The following is a 14,519-nucleotide window of genomic DNA, read 5'->3' as shown; positions in this document are numbered from 1 at the left end:
ATTCACTGCTCTAAGAACATTTTTAAATCTGGCATCATTAGGTTCACAATTCTTTTCCTTCCAGCAGAATCTGATTTTCCAGTGGACCATTACTATGAAACCATGGTAATTACCAGCATCTGTAATTATCAGTAATTATGAAGTGTGGTGGATAATTGCTCTTCTTCATTACAGATTGACTTTGGTCAATTACACAGATTGTAACTCTGTTATATTTAGAAAATGTTCCTTTCCATATTTTTTACTGAAACATACTATATTAGTTAAATACTAAAAGAATGCAAACTCGGAATACTGAATATCATTAAAAGACTAAAAATAAAATCATCAAAAGGTGTTGAAACTTTCATCGAGCAAATCAGAATTAATATATATTTTATTATTTAATTGAAAACATCTGTTTCACAGGGCACAAGGGAAAGCTAGGGATTAGGGAAATGTTACGATGAAAGGGGCAAATATGACATATCTCTTGGATGCATGTGTGTTATCAACTTGTGGGTTATCATATTGGCTATGCCAGATCTTCCAAACATTGCAAAACATGCTTTCCCCAAATGCGTTACAGATGCACACAGTGCTGTTCTGCCAGTAAGTCAGAATGTCTGCCTTTTTTTGTTTTAGACTTTGTCATATTAGATTTTATTTAAAGTGGACTTCACATGTTTGAGAAGTCACCGTAAAGATGGCATTTAGAATACACCTATTGTCTATGCAAATGTGATATTTTTTCTCAGCTTAGTCTAAGCATAGTACTTTTCATGTCTACCTCTTAAAAGGAGAACATCTGTACTAGCCTGGGAGGTCTGAACATAAACACACACCTCCTTATACTGTGTGGGCCCTGATCTGCTTGGGAAAGAATGGTATTCACCCTATGCCACCTTCAGCCATGACTGTAGATAGAGCAGAGGACTTCTGTATTCTCACCCAAAGGGCAGTTTCTGTTCTCTAGGGGCTCCTTAAGCCTGTAACCCCACTGTAGTATGAAAGAATGTTTATTCAAGCGGAACTGATTTACAGCAACACCCGCTTGCTGTTGTCAAATACATGGTACCTTTACATTTACACTGCTGAACAAATCACAGTCCTTAGTAAATTCAATGTCCTTTGTGTGTCTGCATTTTGTAACAGGTTCAATCCTTTAATGAACTGGTTCAGCTCTTTGGAGTATGTTGTTTGCCACTAAACAATCGAACTGTTTTATTTTTCTGGATATGCTCTTAATTGAAACACATGTTTTAACCCCAAGGGGGAGATTTACATTAATTTTTCCTTTCCGGGACCCTTGAGACCTACAGTGCCAAATGTTCTCAATCAGCCTTTTCATGTGGTAATGGAGATATGCCCACAAAGCTGAGTTTATCAGCTAATGGATGCCTTAATGATATTGACATTCTGTCATATTAAACCTATTAAGACTGGCTCATCTGGTGTTTCACCTACATGCCTACTTGCTGGCACGTATGTGTTTGCCATCTAGACAGTTTTCAAAACCTAGCTACCAAAATATGCAGGACTGGGGGAACTCCTACTGGCAAATGTAATTTCTTGGTCTGTGGAATGTGGAACAGCTTTATAGCTTCTTTCCCTACCATCAGTGTTATTCTGCATCGCTGCAGGCTTATCATTGCCCATAAATGGCATGGCAGACGTGCCCTTTGGCAGTGCGCCGTTTCTTGCTGAGATTTTGATATGCAGATAAAGCCCACCAAAGACAGACAATTCCCAGAGCTCAAACTTTGTGAATATACACTGATAGCTGCCCAGAACTACAAATAAAAGTTAATAAGTCTGTTTAATCTGCTTTTGATTGCATCTTGTTCAATGTTATAAAGTACTACATTTCCCATTAGGCAGTGCAGGCAAAGTGCTGATGGCCTACAAAATTTTGAGGGCCTACAAAGGAAGGGAAATTTTTAAAAAGTATGACAAATAAGGATTAAATAAGGGAATCAAACATAGCGAGACCTAAACTGAATGTTAATAAAAGTTCAAAATGACATTTCAAACAACGGTGAATTTCCTAATAAAGTTTCTTTCTTCAGCATCTCCATGAAACACATGGATTGACATTAGAATAATTTAAAGTGCATCATGTCAACTGATGAAATTGAGTTGGCATTTAGCCCTCTTTTCACACACAGAGCAAACGTTTCCAGGGCATACACCCACCCCCCAAAATATGGACATGCTCTTAAAGTATCTTTTACAGTATCATTATCTTGTATTTGACAGGACTTCAAAGCACTAAAATGACGAATCTGTTTATGGTTCCTTCATATGACACCAGGCCTGGATCCAAACCTCAGCAAGCTCCAGCGCTCACCATAGACATACGACATTGTTAGTATTTGTGAAGTGTGAGTTTGAAAGCATGACTATTGCATTCACGCTCAATTCCAACAACACCACCGGCCTCAGATGGGTGAACTTTTTGTCATTTTGTTGTTCCAGAGATTGGAGACTCTAAAGTGACCTTATGGTCAGTTATTATGTGAACTGTAGGTTGCATGTGTGACTGCTCTCCAGTGGACTGACATCCCATTTAGGGTGTGGTCTCCTATGGTATTTATTTCCTGGGGTACCAGTTGGATAGGCAGTTATTAAAATGTAATAGTGTTATATTTTGCTGTTACTGTACACGGAGATACTACACTGACTAATCTACATATTTATGAGTATTTTCCAAACACCAGAAAAACAGTGGATTTTGACTTTGAACAAATGGTTGTGCTTTATAACTGATAATACTAAAGTTGCCTTTAAATTCAACAAAGCTAAAAAAAAAAAAACTAAATATAACTACTTTTATTGCACCCATTACTTTGTAATGATATAACAATGTTTTAAGTACTTTTGACACTTTCACAGGTGATCATTTAAGTCTTAGAATTGCATTGATTTTTTTTTTTTTTTTTTTTTTTTTTTTTAAATCATAACTCTGAAACCATTTCATAAACAGAAATCTGTTTTTCATGAGGAAGCCGGGTGGATTAGGTGTCAGGAAAGATACTTTAAAACAAGTGTGATTGACAGGTAATAAACCAACAAAAGTGTAATATGACAACCACGCTGTGAAGGACAGAAGTAATCTTTGCAGGCTACTAATCATGTTTAATGAAATGAAAGGCAGACAGCAGGCGCAGCTTCGTGACCTTTTTCAGACAACTACTAAGAGGAAGGCTGATACAGTTAACAATCCTTCCCACCCAATTCACATTAGTGCTAAATTCCTCCGATCAAACGTGCATTTCAGAGTGATCTTGGTAATAAAAACGTATCTATAAGGAGTAATTTGATGCTGCGATTCACCAGGGATAAATAATGCAATTGCAGCAAATATAAAGAATTTCATTGTTTTACTAAGTAATTAGTTTCGACAGAGTTTCAGTGTCAAAAGTATTTACACTGTTGTGCAGTTATAAAAGAATGCAAGACTTAAAATATACATTGAGGTTCATTGTGGTAGTGTTTTAGGCTGTAGATTGTATGGCTGATGATGATTTACTCATTTTGTTCCAGTTTTATGCAAGCAGCAGCATGTATTTTTTTAATGTTGTATTTAAGCAAACGTTTTCATGACAACAAAAGGACAAATGTTGACTTTCTTCCTTTAAAAAGTGCCACTTGCAGTTAAAACTTTTACTGACCACTGAATCATTGAAATGAATAATATTCATAGCGAATATGAAAATGAATTTGTGCTATTTTTGTTCACAGAATGAACATCTTTCTATATCAGTGGAACAAATGGAAAACCTTTGATTTTTCTTCATTAAAATAATAATGCAGTGCCACATATAATTATGATCAATAAAATATTGAACATCTTGGATTATTAGACCACTGATTAATCCTGATTAAATATGATACTCATTTTTATGACTTTTGAGGTCTAAAAGGGAACCAAATTGAACTTTTCCACATCACCTATTCACCCGGGAAATGAACACAAGAAAATTAAAAAAAAAAAAAAAAATCACATACACTGAAATACTACTACTTCAAATATATTCTGAGATAAAATGACATGTGGAAATGGAACATATGAGTTACATTTTTTTATCCTTCAATAAATATCTGATCAGCACAGGTCATCTCATACTCACCCTAACTCATACCCTAGACTTTCCAGCTAAGCCAGGGACTAATGGACTGAAATGAAAGACATCACGGCAAAAGCACTCTGTTTAAACTTTAAACTTTAGTGTTTTTCATAGTGGTTCCACTGCAGGTCAGATGGGCGGTCGCACATCATGATACCGGGAAGATTAATGTTGTTCTGCTTACAATCTGGACAGGAGATCTGACTTCTTTCCAGCACACAAGTGTACCTTTGGGCTACAAATTGCACTGCTGACCACTAATTTGTCTATCTGACCAGTCGGGACTGAAAACAAGTCTCGGACACATCTTCTCTGTGGCCCTCGGTGTCCGTTCTAAGGACTCACTCTGCACACTGCTGATTTTTGTAAGTCACTTTTTTTACATTTGGACGAGTTTGAGTTGGCTCTGTTCTTTCAGAACGCTAATCAAGCTGTCACATCTGCTAAAACTTACAAGCTACAGGTCCTTTTAGGAAATATTTGCCTGTGAACTCTGTCCTTTTTGATCACATAAATAAATTAAACATAACTAAACAAACACAGGATATTCACTTGACTCAGCTGATCTGTGACTCCAGAATTCAAATGGTACAAATCAAAATCCACCTTAATTTCATTTAATGAAATTCCACTACATAACTACAGAGGTTACGAATAATTCTGCACTAACGAAATTACTCAATGAGTGTGAATCTCCTGCCATTAACGTGCACGTCACACTGGTTTCCAGTACACAGCACGACATTTGGACTTTGGAATAAATGTCAGATGCATGCCTCTTTTCTCCATAATGAGGGGAAGGATGGCACAGAGGCAGCAGTGATTCAAGACCCTGGAGATGCCCGGATGCACATTACATCTGTGCCTTGTGTCTCCCGCTTGGTGCTCACTCTTCACACCTGGAATTATGTTTAAGGCTATAGTGTTCTTTTTATGAAGCCCAAATACATAACCTTTTTAAAAGTTTATTTATGCACATACTATACATGCCATGCATTTCCAAAAGCCTGGCACAACTCTCATGTCTAATTAAACAGTAAGTAAATATATATCGCAACACAAACATACTTTGCAGCAATTCATGTAAATATATTGTGTTGCTGTAAATCTGCCCCTGACTCATGAACAAACTATTTGATGCAATTGATCCAATCTGTTCTGACAGGATAAACAGCTCATATGCATTCATATGTCCTATTAATTACAGTGTATGAAAAAATGTATGAGTGTTGATGATAAAGGCAAACAGCACATGGCTATCCTCTGCAACTGATCTTAATGCACTAAACACATGAAAAACAATTTCACAGAGTACGGACTGTTGGCATCTTTTCCTCCTCTTATGCATATTCATGAAGGAGGCCCAGGAAGAATCGAATGACATATATTTGCACCAATAATTAGAACTGTATTTCACTGTTTCAAAATTCAAGTCACTCATTGCCCTTCTTCACTGAAGCAGATGGTCTGCGTGGACAGATGTTTTGTGATATGATCTAACGCGAAAAGAGAAGTGCAACTGCTCCATTCCAGAACTGTCAATACGTGAGAGAAAGTAAATAATTACACACACACACACACACACACACACATTTTCTGAACCGCTTGTCCCATACGGGGTCACGGGGAACCGGAGCCTACCGGCAACTCAGGGTGTAAGGCTGGAGGGGGAAGGGACACACCCAGGACGGGACGCCAGTCCGTCGCAAGGCACCCCAAGCAGGACTCGAACCCCAGACCCACCAGAGAGGAGGACCCGGGCCAACCCACTGCACCACCGCGCCCCCCTCTAAATAATTACATCATTCCTCAATTTATCTCTACAGATCATATTCTAATCATAGCCACACCATTTAGAATCACGTTGTTTCGCCCCTTAAAGTGAACTGACTTTATGTTAAACTGGGCGCCGTCTCTCAACGCTGAAATGTTTTCCAGCTTTCAACTTTCGATGCATCAGATCAGGTGCGGTGCCCGCGCACACCTGTATTCTTTAGGTTCGAGGCTCCGAGCGCGCGACGCTTCTCGCGGAAAAAAAAAAAAAAGAAGAAAAGACTTTGACGAGCGGTGAAAGACACTACTAAAAGTAAGTACCGCCCAACAGTGCTGCTGTACGTTTGGAAGAGTCAACAGCGCGAACGGCGCTTGACTGCGCCTCGACGCCCTTACCTGGACACGAGCCCCGCACGCGCAGGTTTCTCGCACGCGCTGCACGTCACAGGTGGCCCTTGAGCGGCGCCATCACCAGGATCTCCGAGTTGAAGTCCATCTGGTTGCTGGAGGAGCACGACTTCCCCCACGAGTACAAGCTCGGGGGGCGACTTTTGAAGGACGACGTGTACCTGTAGAAGGTGCGGTGCCGGTTCTTGAGGTACTCGCGGTAGTTCTTGGTGAGCAGCGTGTAGAGGAACGGGTTGATGCAGCTGTTGCTGTAGGTGAGACAGGCCACCAGGTAGTTGATGCACGTGTGCGTGTGGGAGGCCATCCTCAGCGGCTTGTGGTACAAGGGCAGCAGCTGCCAGATCCAGAAGGGCAGGAAGCACGCCCAGAACACGAGCACGATGGTGAAGATCATGATGAGAACTTTCTGCTTGGGCGAGCGCTTGTTCCCTCTGCTCGCCGAGTTCCGCTGGGACTCCAAGTAAGTTCTGGCCAGCCGAGTGTAGAGATACCCGATCACGAGCCCGGGGCCCATGATGCTCGTGCTGAAAAGTATGGTTAGGTATATCTTGTAGGCTTCTGGACCCCATGTGGGCGCGCACATGCGCTTCACGCCACCGGCTTGCGCCTGCTTCGTGGTCTCGTTGACCATGATCATCATGGGCAGAGTGAGAATGAGCGACAGCATCCACACCCCACCTGCCATCGTCTTCCTGTAGTTCCTGGAGCGTCTCACGGTGTCCAGCGGCTTGGTCACGGCCAGGTAGCGCTCGGTGCACATCACCGTGAGGGTGAAGATGCTGGCGTGCATGGTGAGGAGGTCCAGGCTCAGCAGGATGCGGCAGCCCACGTCCCCGAAGTACCAGTCCTTGAGGAAGTAGGTGCACACCACGAACGGGATGGTGGACAGGTAGAGCAGGTCCGCGAGCGCCAGGTTTATGATGGAGATGTACATGGGGGTCGCGAAGCGGATGGAGTGACACATCACCATGAGCGTGTACACGTTCCCCGAGACCCCCACGACGTAGACGAGCGACAGCAGCGTGCCGAAGGTGGAGGTGATCACCAGCTCGTCCATGGAGCCGGGAGGGGCGCTCCCGCTGAAGTTGCCCGACTTGCTGTGATTCATCCCTCCTGCGCTCTCCTGCGCTCGCTGCAGTAGGGGGGAGGGGGGGGTCTTCTCATTGACGCCCGGCGACTTCCACGCGCTGCACGGGCGCTCGTGCGCGAGCTCCGCCGCCGGCGCTGGCTAAAGAGCCCGTTCGTCTCCGCCGTCCGCAGCTCCTGACGTCACCCGTACAGCTGTTCATCTTCATCCTCATCGTCGCCTTGATCGGCGCGCTCCGCTTCGGGAGCGACTCGGTTCTTGAGAGACGGTCATCTGATTCAGATTCCGAAAAAAGCCCGGCGAGGCTCCCCGTCGAACTCCTAACTTCGGAAAGAAAAAGAAAGCTCATGCTCTGTGTTCGTGTCCTAGGAAGCAGACGAGCTCAGCCAGCAGCGCTCGGCGGTGCCTGAAAACGGACACAGCAGCTGTGATTTATGACAGACTAGTTGCGGGCGGAAAACGTGTCTTCGGCGCAGCGCAGAAATTCTTTTCTTCAGATATTTAACGAGGCTGTGCCGAGATGGACCTTTTTCGAGCGACAGTCAGACTAATGAAATACACACTTCACTAAGCGACGAGCCAGTTATACTAACTGATGAAGTACATTTATGCATATCGATGCATTTTTTTTTTAGAGACTGGTTTGCGTTCCGGAGCGAACTGCTTTTTGCGTACCTTCTTGCGCACCCGCATAGAATCGCTTTTTGAAGCCTTTTCTGATCCATAAAAAAATCCAGACACTTGATTTGAAAGACGAAGTCTGACAGGACGGCTTCTGGGACAACAGGTACTATAGAGTTCAGCGCTGTCAGTTTAGCATACCGAGGTTGTTGGTTCGAATCCCATTCATGCGAGTGTGATCTTCAAAAGGTGCTTACCGTGAAATTCTGCGTAAACGGGTAAATCGTTATGGAAGTTATTAACAAATACATTATCTGGAATGAAAAAGGCTGTTGAAACACTAAATAATATTAATGGGGGCAATAAACTAATATTTAACTGATACAGTAGTACTAACCTTCTCTAATTTCAATAACTGCTTGTTCTGAACAGGATTGCAGTGAACCAGACTTTATTTCAAAAGCACTGGATGAAGTCTTGGGGGGTGTTAGGATAACAACCCTGGATGGGATACCAGTCCGTTGGGTTGCCAACCACAACCACACACGCACTTTTAGTGTCCATAATCCAAATGTTTTTCAGGACGCAGACAGAGGAAGAACATGCAGAGTGCACACAGCCAAGTGGGGATCGAATCCATGTTCTCGCACACCACCCAGGCGCTATAAATCAGTAGCGTTACTCACTCTGCTCCCTCCTGTCTTAGTAATAGTGCTGCCCATTCATAATTATTTAATTCCAAAATAACTATTTCTGTTTTTGAGGATACGTGCACAAACTTTTTTCAGTAACAAAGTTCATTCACAAAACACCTTTCTTGCCCTATAGCTCAGGGGTTATGGGGTCAAATCAGGCCCCTGCTCTGTCTGTCCCCCAGGGCTCTGATCATTTCCCAGCAGGCATAGATGCAGTGTTCACACGCATTTGTTACAGAGCTCTTTGTTAGTGCTCTGCTGTACCTGTCATTGACTAACTGCTCCCCATGAATAGATGGATAATGAATCTGGGAAAGAACCCGGAGAGAATACATTTGGCACGCTGCCCTGTGCAACAGTAAATGGTGAGGGCATATTACACATCCACTTAAGGTAACTTTGATAATGTGCGTGTGACACTGACCCAGACACCCTTCATGTATTGTTATATGAAAATGTAATAAACCAGGAATCCAGGAGAAGCTCTGTCAAAATGCGGCAAATTACGAAAATTCAACTCTAGAAAAACCAAACCAGTAGTAATTAATTTGGATGTCTTCGGTCAATAACAGTATTCTGAAACTTCCATCCCCAGTGTCTCCAGATCACCATCATTTGAGGTCTCAGCAGGTTCAGGGTTATGTACTCGCAAACCGACAGAATCCTTAATATATCCTTTTTCTCCAGCTTTGCTCAGTGGCATCTTGTCAATCAACCCTTGAATGATCTTGCCCCCTCTACTGTACTCTGTGCTCACAAGTTCCTTCAAACTTTTTTCCATCTACCAAGATACACACAATGTAGGAAAACAAGCTGTAAGTGGCAGCTGGACGCTTTGGACCCAAAGGTTGTGTGTTCAAATCCTACCTCCAGCTGTAGTACCCTTGAGCAATGTGCTTACTCTGAATTTCTCCAGTAACATTGTCCAGCTGATTTAAGTAGCTTAACATTATGAGTTCCTTTGGAGAGAAGTGTCAGCTAAATGAATAAATGTAAGATGTTGTAAATCTTGCTTTAAACAATGTGTGTTAAAGTGGTCCTTGAGCACTGAAGCAGAAAGAGGGCTGTCAGGTAGTGTGTTGCATCTCAAGGTTACCTGAGCATTGCGCACATTGATCTCCCTGCAAACATGCCAGTGCACATCAAAGGCCTGGCCTGTGACACACACACACACACACACATACACACATACACTCTTTCTCAGACAGGAAACAGTGATTGAGCTACATCTTAGCATCCAACTACCACAATCACAAAAGGAGGTTTAAATTGAAATTTTCCCAAGAGACATAAAAAATGTGGACAATATGTGTATATATTTTTCCAAAACACTTGCATGAGGCATTAATGCAGTGAGTAGTGTCTGTGTATTCATTTAAGACACTAAGACAATTTGAGAGGACGAACAACCGTCACACATTTCAAAATAAGATTTTGTAAAGAACATAATCATATCATTATGAAAGCAATATTAAAATGAGATTTTTTTTTCGCAGAAGGCAAATCCTGAAAGAGAAAACTAAACAATACACACACACACACACACACACACACACACACACATTTTCAGAACCGCTTGTCCCTCACGGGGTCACGGGAAACCGGAGCCTACCCGGCAACACAGGGCGTAAGGCCGGAGGGGGAAGGGGACACACCCAGGACGGGACGCCAGTCCGTCGCAAGGCACCCCAAGCGGGACTCGAACCCCAGACCCACCAAAGAGCAGGACTGCGGTCCAACCCACTGCGCCACCACATCCCCTCCTAAACAATACAATGGTCTTATATTTCTTTCCTTAAATTCGTAGCAATAACAGTGAATCTCATTGATCTGAGTTTGTTTTAGTATGGTTGTAGTTAAGAATTTATTAAATATAGTTTACTGCAACACATTTAAAATTTATAGACAAATGCATCCCATTCACAGCAAAGTAATGATGGAGAAGGAGAAGCCATATGTTTCACTATTAGCATAATTGAACTTGTCTCATATTTGTTGATTAAAAATTGTGAAATAGCTAATGTAATTGGACAAGTGCTCACATTTTAATCTCAAGGTAGATTAGAATATAGAAGTGTAAATAAACAGACGAGGTCTTAAGAATGAAAAAGGGAGGAAATCATCACTGAAGGTCAGTGGTTGGCAGAAGTTTATTGTCCAGAAGATGTGTGCCTCTGTTACCATTTTTTTCCTCACCCACACAGTCCTAACACAAGTGCGAACAGTAAGTGGATGAAGAACAAAGAGCTCTTCTGTATGTTAAAGTTTTACGGCGGAATTGCAATTGCAGGGCAAATGACAGTCAATAATAGCACAGTGGCTGTGATTCTTTTAAACTGACCTCAAACTGGAAAGGAAGTAACCAAAAAAACAAAAGAGCTACTGGTATGGCAATTGCTTTGTCTGACCTTCACTTTAAAAGCGCATAAGAACAGGAACTATAGAAAAGAAAGTCAAAACCTACTCTACCTGTCATTTTAAAGCAAAGATTAAGGAACTTTAAGCTTTTCTTTGAAATGTCAATGGATAAGAACACATGTCCACATTTTCAGCTACAATTTAAGCACAATACAGATGCTGTGATTGACTGACTGGATTTCTAGGGATTAATAGTGCTGTTTTTTCCCATGCTTTCATAAAAGCAAAAAAAGTATTTGGGGTTTATCTTAAGGCAGTGGGAATGTGAGCCATAAAAATGGAAAACCCCTGCGTTCCTGGCAACTGACCGATGAGTGTTCTTCGTGTAACTATTGTATGACCCGCAGAAATGAAAGTTGCACTCAACTTGTAGTGTAATAAAAAATAAAGGGATTGGGTACTCAAAACCTTTGTTGTATGTCAGATTTTTGCCTGCTTCCCACTGAAATTTGTCCATCCTGCAAAATAAAACATCTTTTGGTGAGCTGGTACTCTCCCATCATTGCTCTAAAATAACCAGCAAAAAGACAACTCTCTTATTACGGTGTTCTGCAGTAAACTGCTAAATATGCACTGTACTGTAAAGCCTGATTACTAGACAGTAATATGGATAATGGCGTGATTGCAACAAGGTGTAATGGTTTATGTACATATTCCATAGCTCCCACTGATATGAAAGATTAAAATATTGCATCCCTTGAGAAACGGATCCAGTAAAATACAAGGGAAAAAAATAAAGTCACTGTGAATACAGCTAGTAAAATGACATTTTAAATCAAATTAATGTGGAATCAAGTCAAAATATGAAAACTGTAACACATTTGCTTTAACAAGCAGCTGATGAGTTCTGCAATCATGGAAATTTACATTTTAAGTTAATCTTTTAATAATGTAAAATACAATATACATATACCAGTAATAAATGTTCATGTATTGTTTTTCGCAATTTAATAACAATAGTTTTATTGATCTTCGACAAGCTGTGTCACCAATTCAATTTATTCTGGAATAGACTGATAAGCTTCACGCACCACAGAGTGATGGAAATGTGCCTTGATATTACAGTGAAACAGGTTTGCTTAAACCGCAGTAATGTCTCACTCCTAACTGACATGCTGAGGTCAGTTTGTAGGTGTTGCCAGGGCGGACAAGAACAAAGAATTGCAGCAAAAAATGGTAGGCTATTTTAGCACAAAAGCACAGTGATTATAAAACAAACGTAAACAAGGAAACCAGCAGTACTGGGAATGTGTAGCTGCTGCCAGTGATCTGGCTTCTGCAAATCAATAATAATCAAGTTCGCACCACTTTCGATGCCTCTCATCCCTGTTTGTCTTCCTGACCTCTTTCACACAGGAGTATCTCTGTGGGGCTAAACACAGTGCATGAGTAACTACTGGAGAAGGAATACTATACTTATACATTTAACATAATTTTACCCAGTGTTTATGTGTTAATTTAATCAATAAAAAGGACCTCTGGCGTGGATTCCCCTGCGATCTCGTGTGTCTAAGATAAAGGTATAAGTTTTTATGTTTAGTAATAGATAGATAGATAGATAGATAGATAGATAGATAGATAGATAGATAGATATACTTTATTGATCCCACAAGGGAAATTATTATGTTACAGCAGAATACAAGTTTGAAAATATTTGCAATATAAAAAATATAAAAACAAGTGGAAAAATACAAGCTAAAAATATGTACAATTACATATACAGTTGGAGGAATAGTAAATAAGTATATTTAAATACACACACACACACACACACACACACACAAATTTTCTGAACCGCTTGCCCCATAAATAAATCAAAACAGTATGTAGTGCAAGCAGTGCAACAGTATATAGTACAAGTTGTGCAGAATGGTAATATAATATTTTAATAATCTGCTGAACAATGGATAAACCTTTATGCAGTTACTCGTGTGATACGTACTGGTTCATACAGCGGGATGTGAGAAATTAACTGTACTTTAGAATCATGCACCTGCATCTAAATCTCTCCTTCTGTTGATGTGATGCACTCATTATATTTTTCTCTGAGATGTATGTCACTTTGGAGAAAAAAAAAACAGTTAAACAAATAAATGTAAAGGTAAATGTGTGGTACTCTTGCTGAGAAAATAAACCCTGACATCATCCTTCAATGAGCCCAGGACAAGTCTGTGTTTGGAAACATATAGTAACCCATGTAATGATCCTGATACGGTTGAAGTCACCCTGAAAGCACACAGGTCATGAAGACATTTCCAAATGGTAACAAAATAATTCATACATACTGTAGTCTGTATAGAGGAAACTGCTTTAACTTAACTTCACAAAATGTGTTACCTTTTCCTCTATATTCCTGTATATCAAAGGACCATTACCAGCCTGGCGACCAAGACACCACAATGAACTGTAAACCGATGGTCCGGATACTGCATAACACTGATGACCGCAAAACATAGAAATGGAGTTAGCTGAAGGAACATGTGACCAGTTATGAAATGGATAGGTACTGGAATTTGACCAACACCATGTTGCCAGATGTTCTGTATTCAGAACATGCCACATTCAATCTGGATTATCACCACTTTACTGCTCATCAAATTAATTGTAAAAAAAAAAGATCACATTTTACAAATGAGTAGATTCGGGGACGGTGGAGTGAGTAGTGCTGGTGTCTCACAGCACCTGGATTGTGCGACAGAATATGGGTTTGATCCCCATTCAGTCAGCATGGGGTATGTATGTTCTCTCTGTGTTCATCTGAATTGCCTCTGGGTGCTCTGGTTTCCTCCCACAGTTTGAAGACATGTTTCAGGTGGACTGGTGACTCAAGTGAATGTGATCACTTGGTGAAAGGTCACCTATGACCCCCCACCAAGAGAAGCTTGGTTTTTCTGCAATAATCTTCTTTCAGTGTAAATTTAGATCTCTCTACATCAGCCTGTCGGTAGATAATGAGGCTGGGAAACATTTCCTAAGCTTCCTGTTTAAATGGATCTTTGTCAGGCACTTGGTCAAGGCTACATAAACACTCGATTTTCCTTTCTTGTTGCTGAAGGCTCCTATTGTGATTGCACAACCGAATATCCTAGCCAGCTTTTCATCCAGATGCCTTTGATATACTTGATAAAGTACTTTTTGTTGGCTGGCACCTGTGGTATCTTTTCCTTCCCTCTATTGACAGCTTGGTTGGCACAGATCCTGCAAAAAGTTGGAAATATTATCCAAAGAGCTGGGCAGCTCACCTACCTTTTGGGTAACAGTAGGTTTATCTGTTGTCACAGGTGATACTCTCATCACGCATGGGATGCTGACTTACATCCTAGACACACTGACACCAGGTATGTTCTGTTGCGATACTAGAATCAGTTTGAGGTGCTAACTTCTAAGATGTTCATGTTGTGCTGGGTT

The 14,519-nt window shown here is 41.2% G+C and overlaps 1 protein-coding gene across 1 annotated transcript; it reads right to left on the bottom strand.

Annotated features, from left to right (window-relative positions):
- Nucleotides 1-6,324: 6,324 nt before the first annotated feature.
- LOC108939869 (urotensin-2 receptor) lies at nucleotides 6,325-7,398 on the bottom strand. Its single transcript, XM_018761524.1, has one exon. It carries the CDS (start codon nucleotides 7,396-7,398, stop codon nucleotides 6,325-6,327), a length of 1,074 nt encoding a protein of 357 aa, XP_018617040.1.
- Nucleotides 7,399-14,519: the final 7,121 nt, after the last annotated feature.

The sequence above is a fragment of the Scleropages formosus genome, chromosome 20 (assembly GCF_900964775.1).
Source record: "Scleropages formosus chromosome 20, fSclFor1.1, whole genome shotgun sequence".
Classification (NCBI taxonomy): Eukaryota; Metazoa; Chordata; class Actinopteri; order Osteoglossiformes; family Osteoglossidae; genus Scleropages; species Scleropages formosus.
This window is presented reverse-complemented; position numbering and strand designations above follow the sequence as displayed.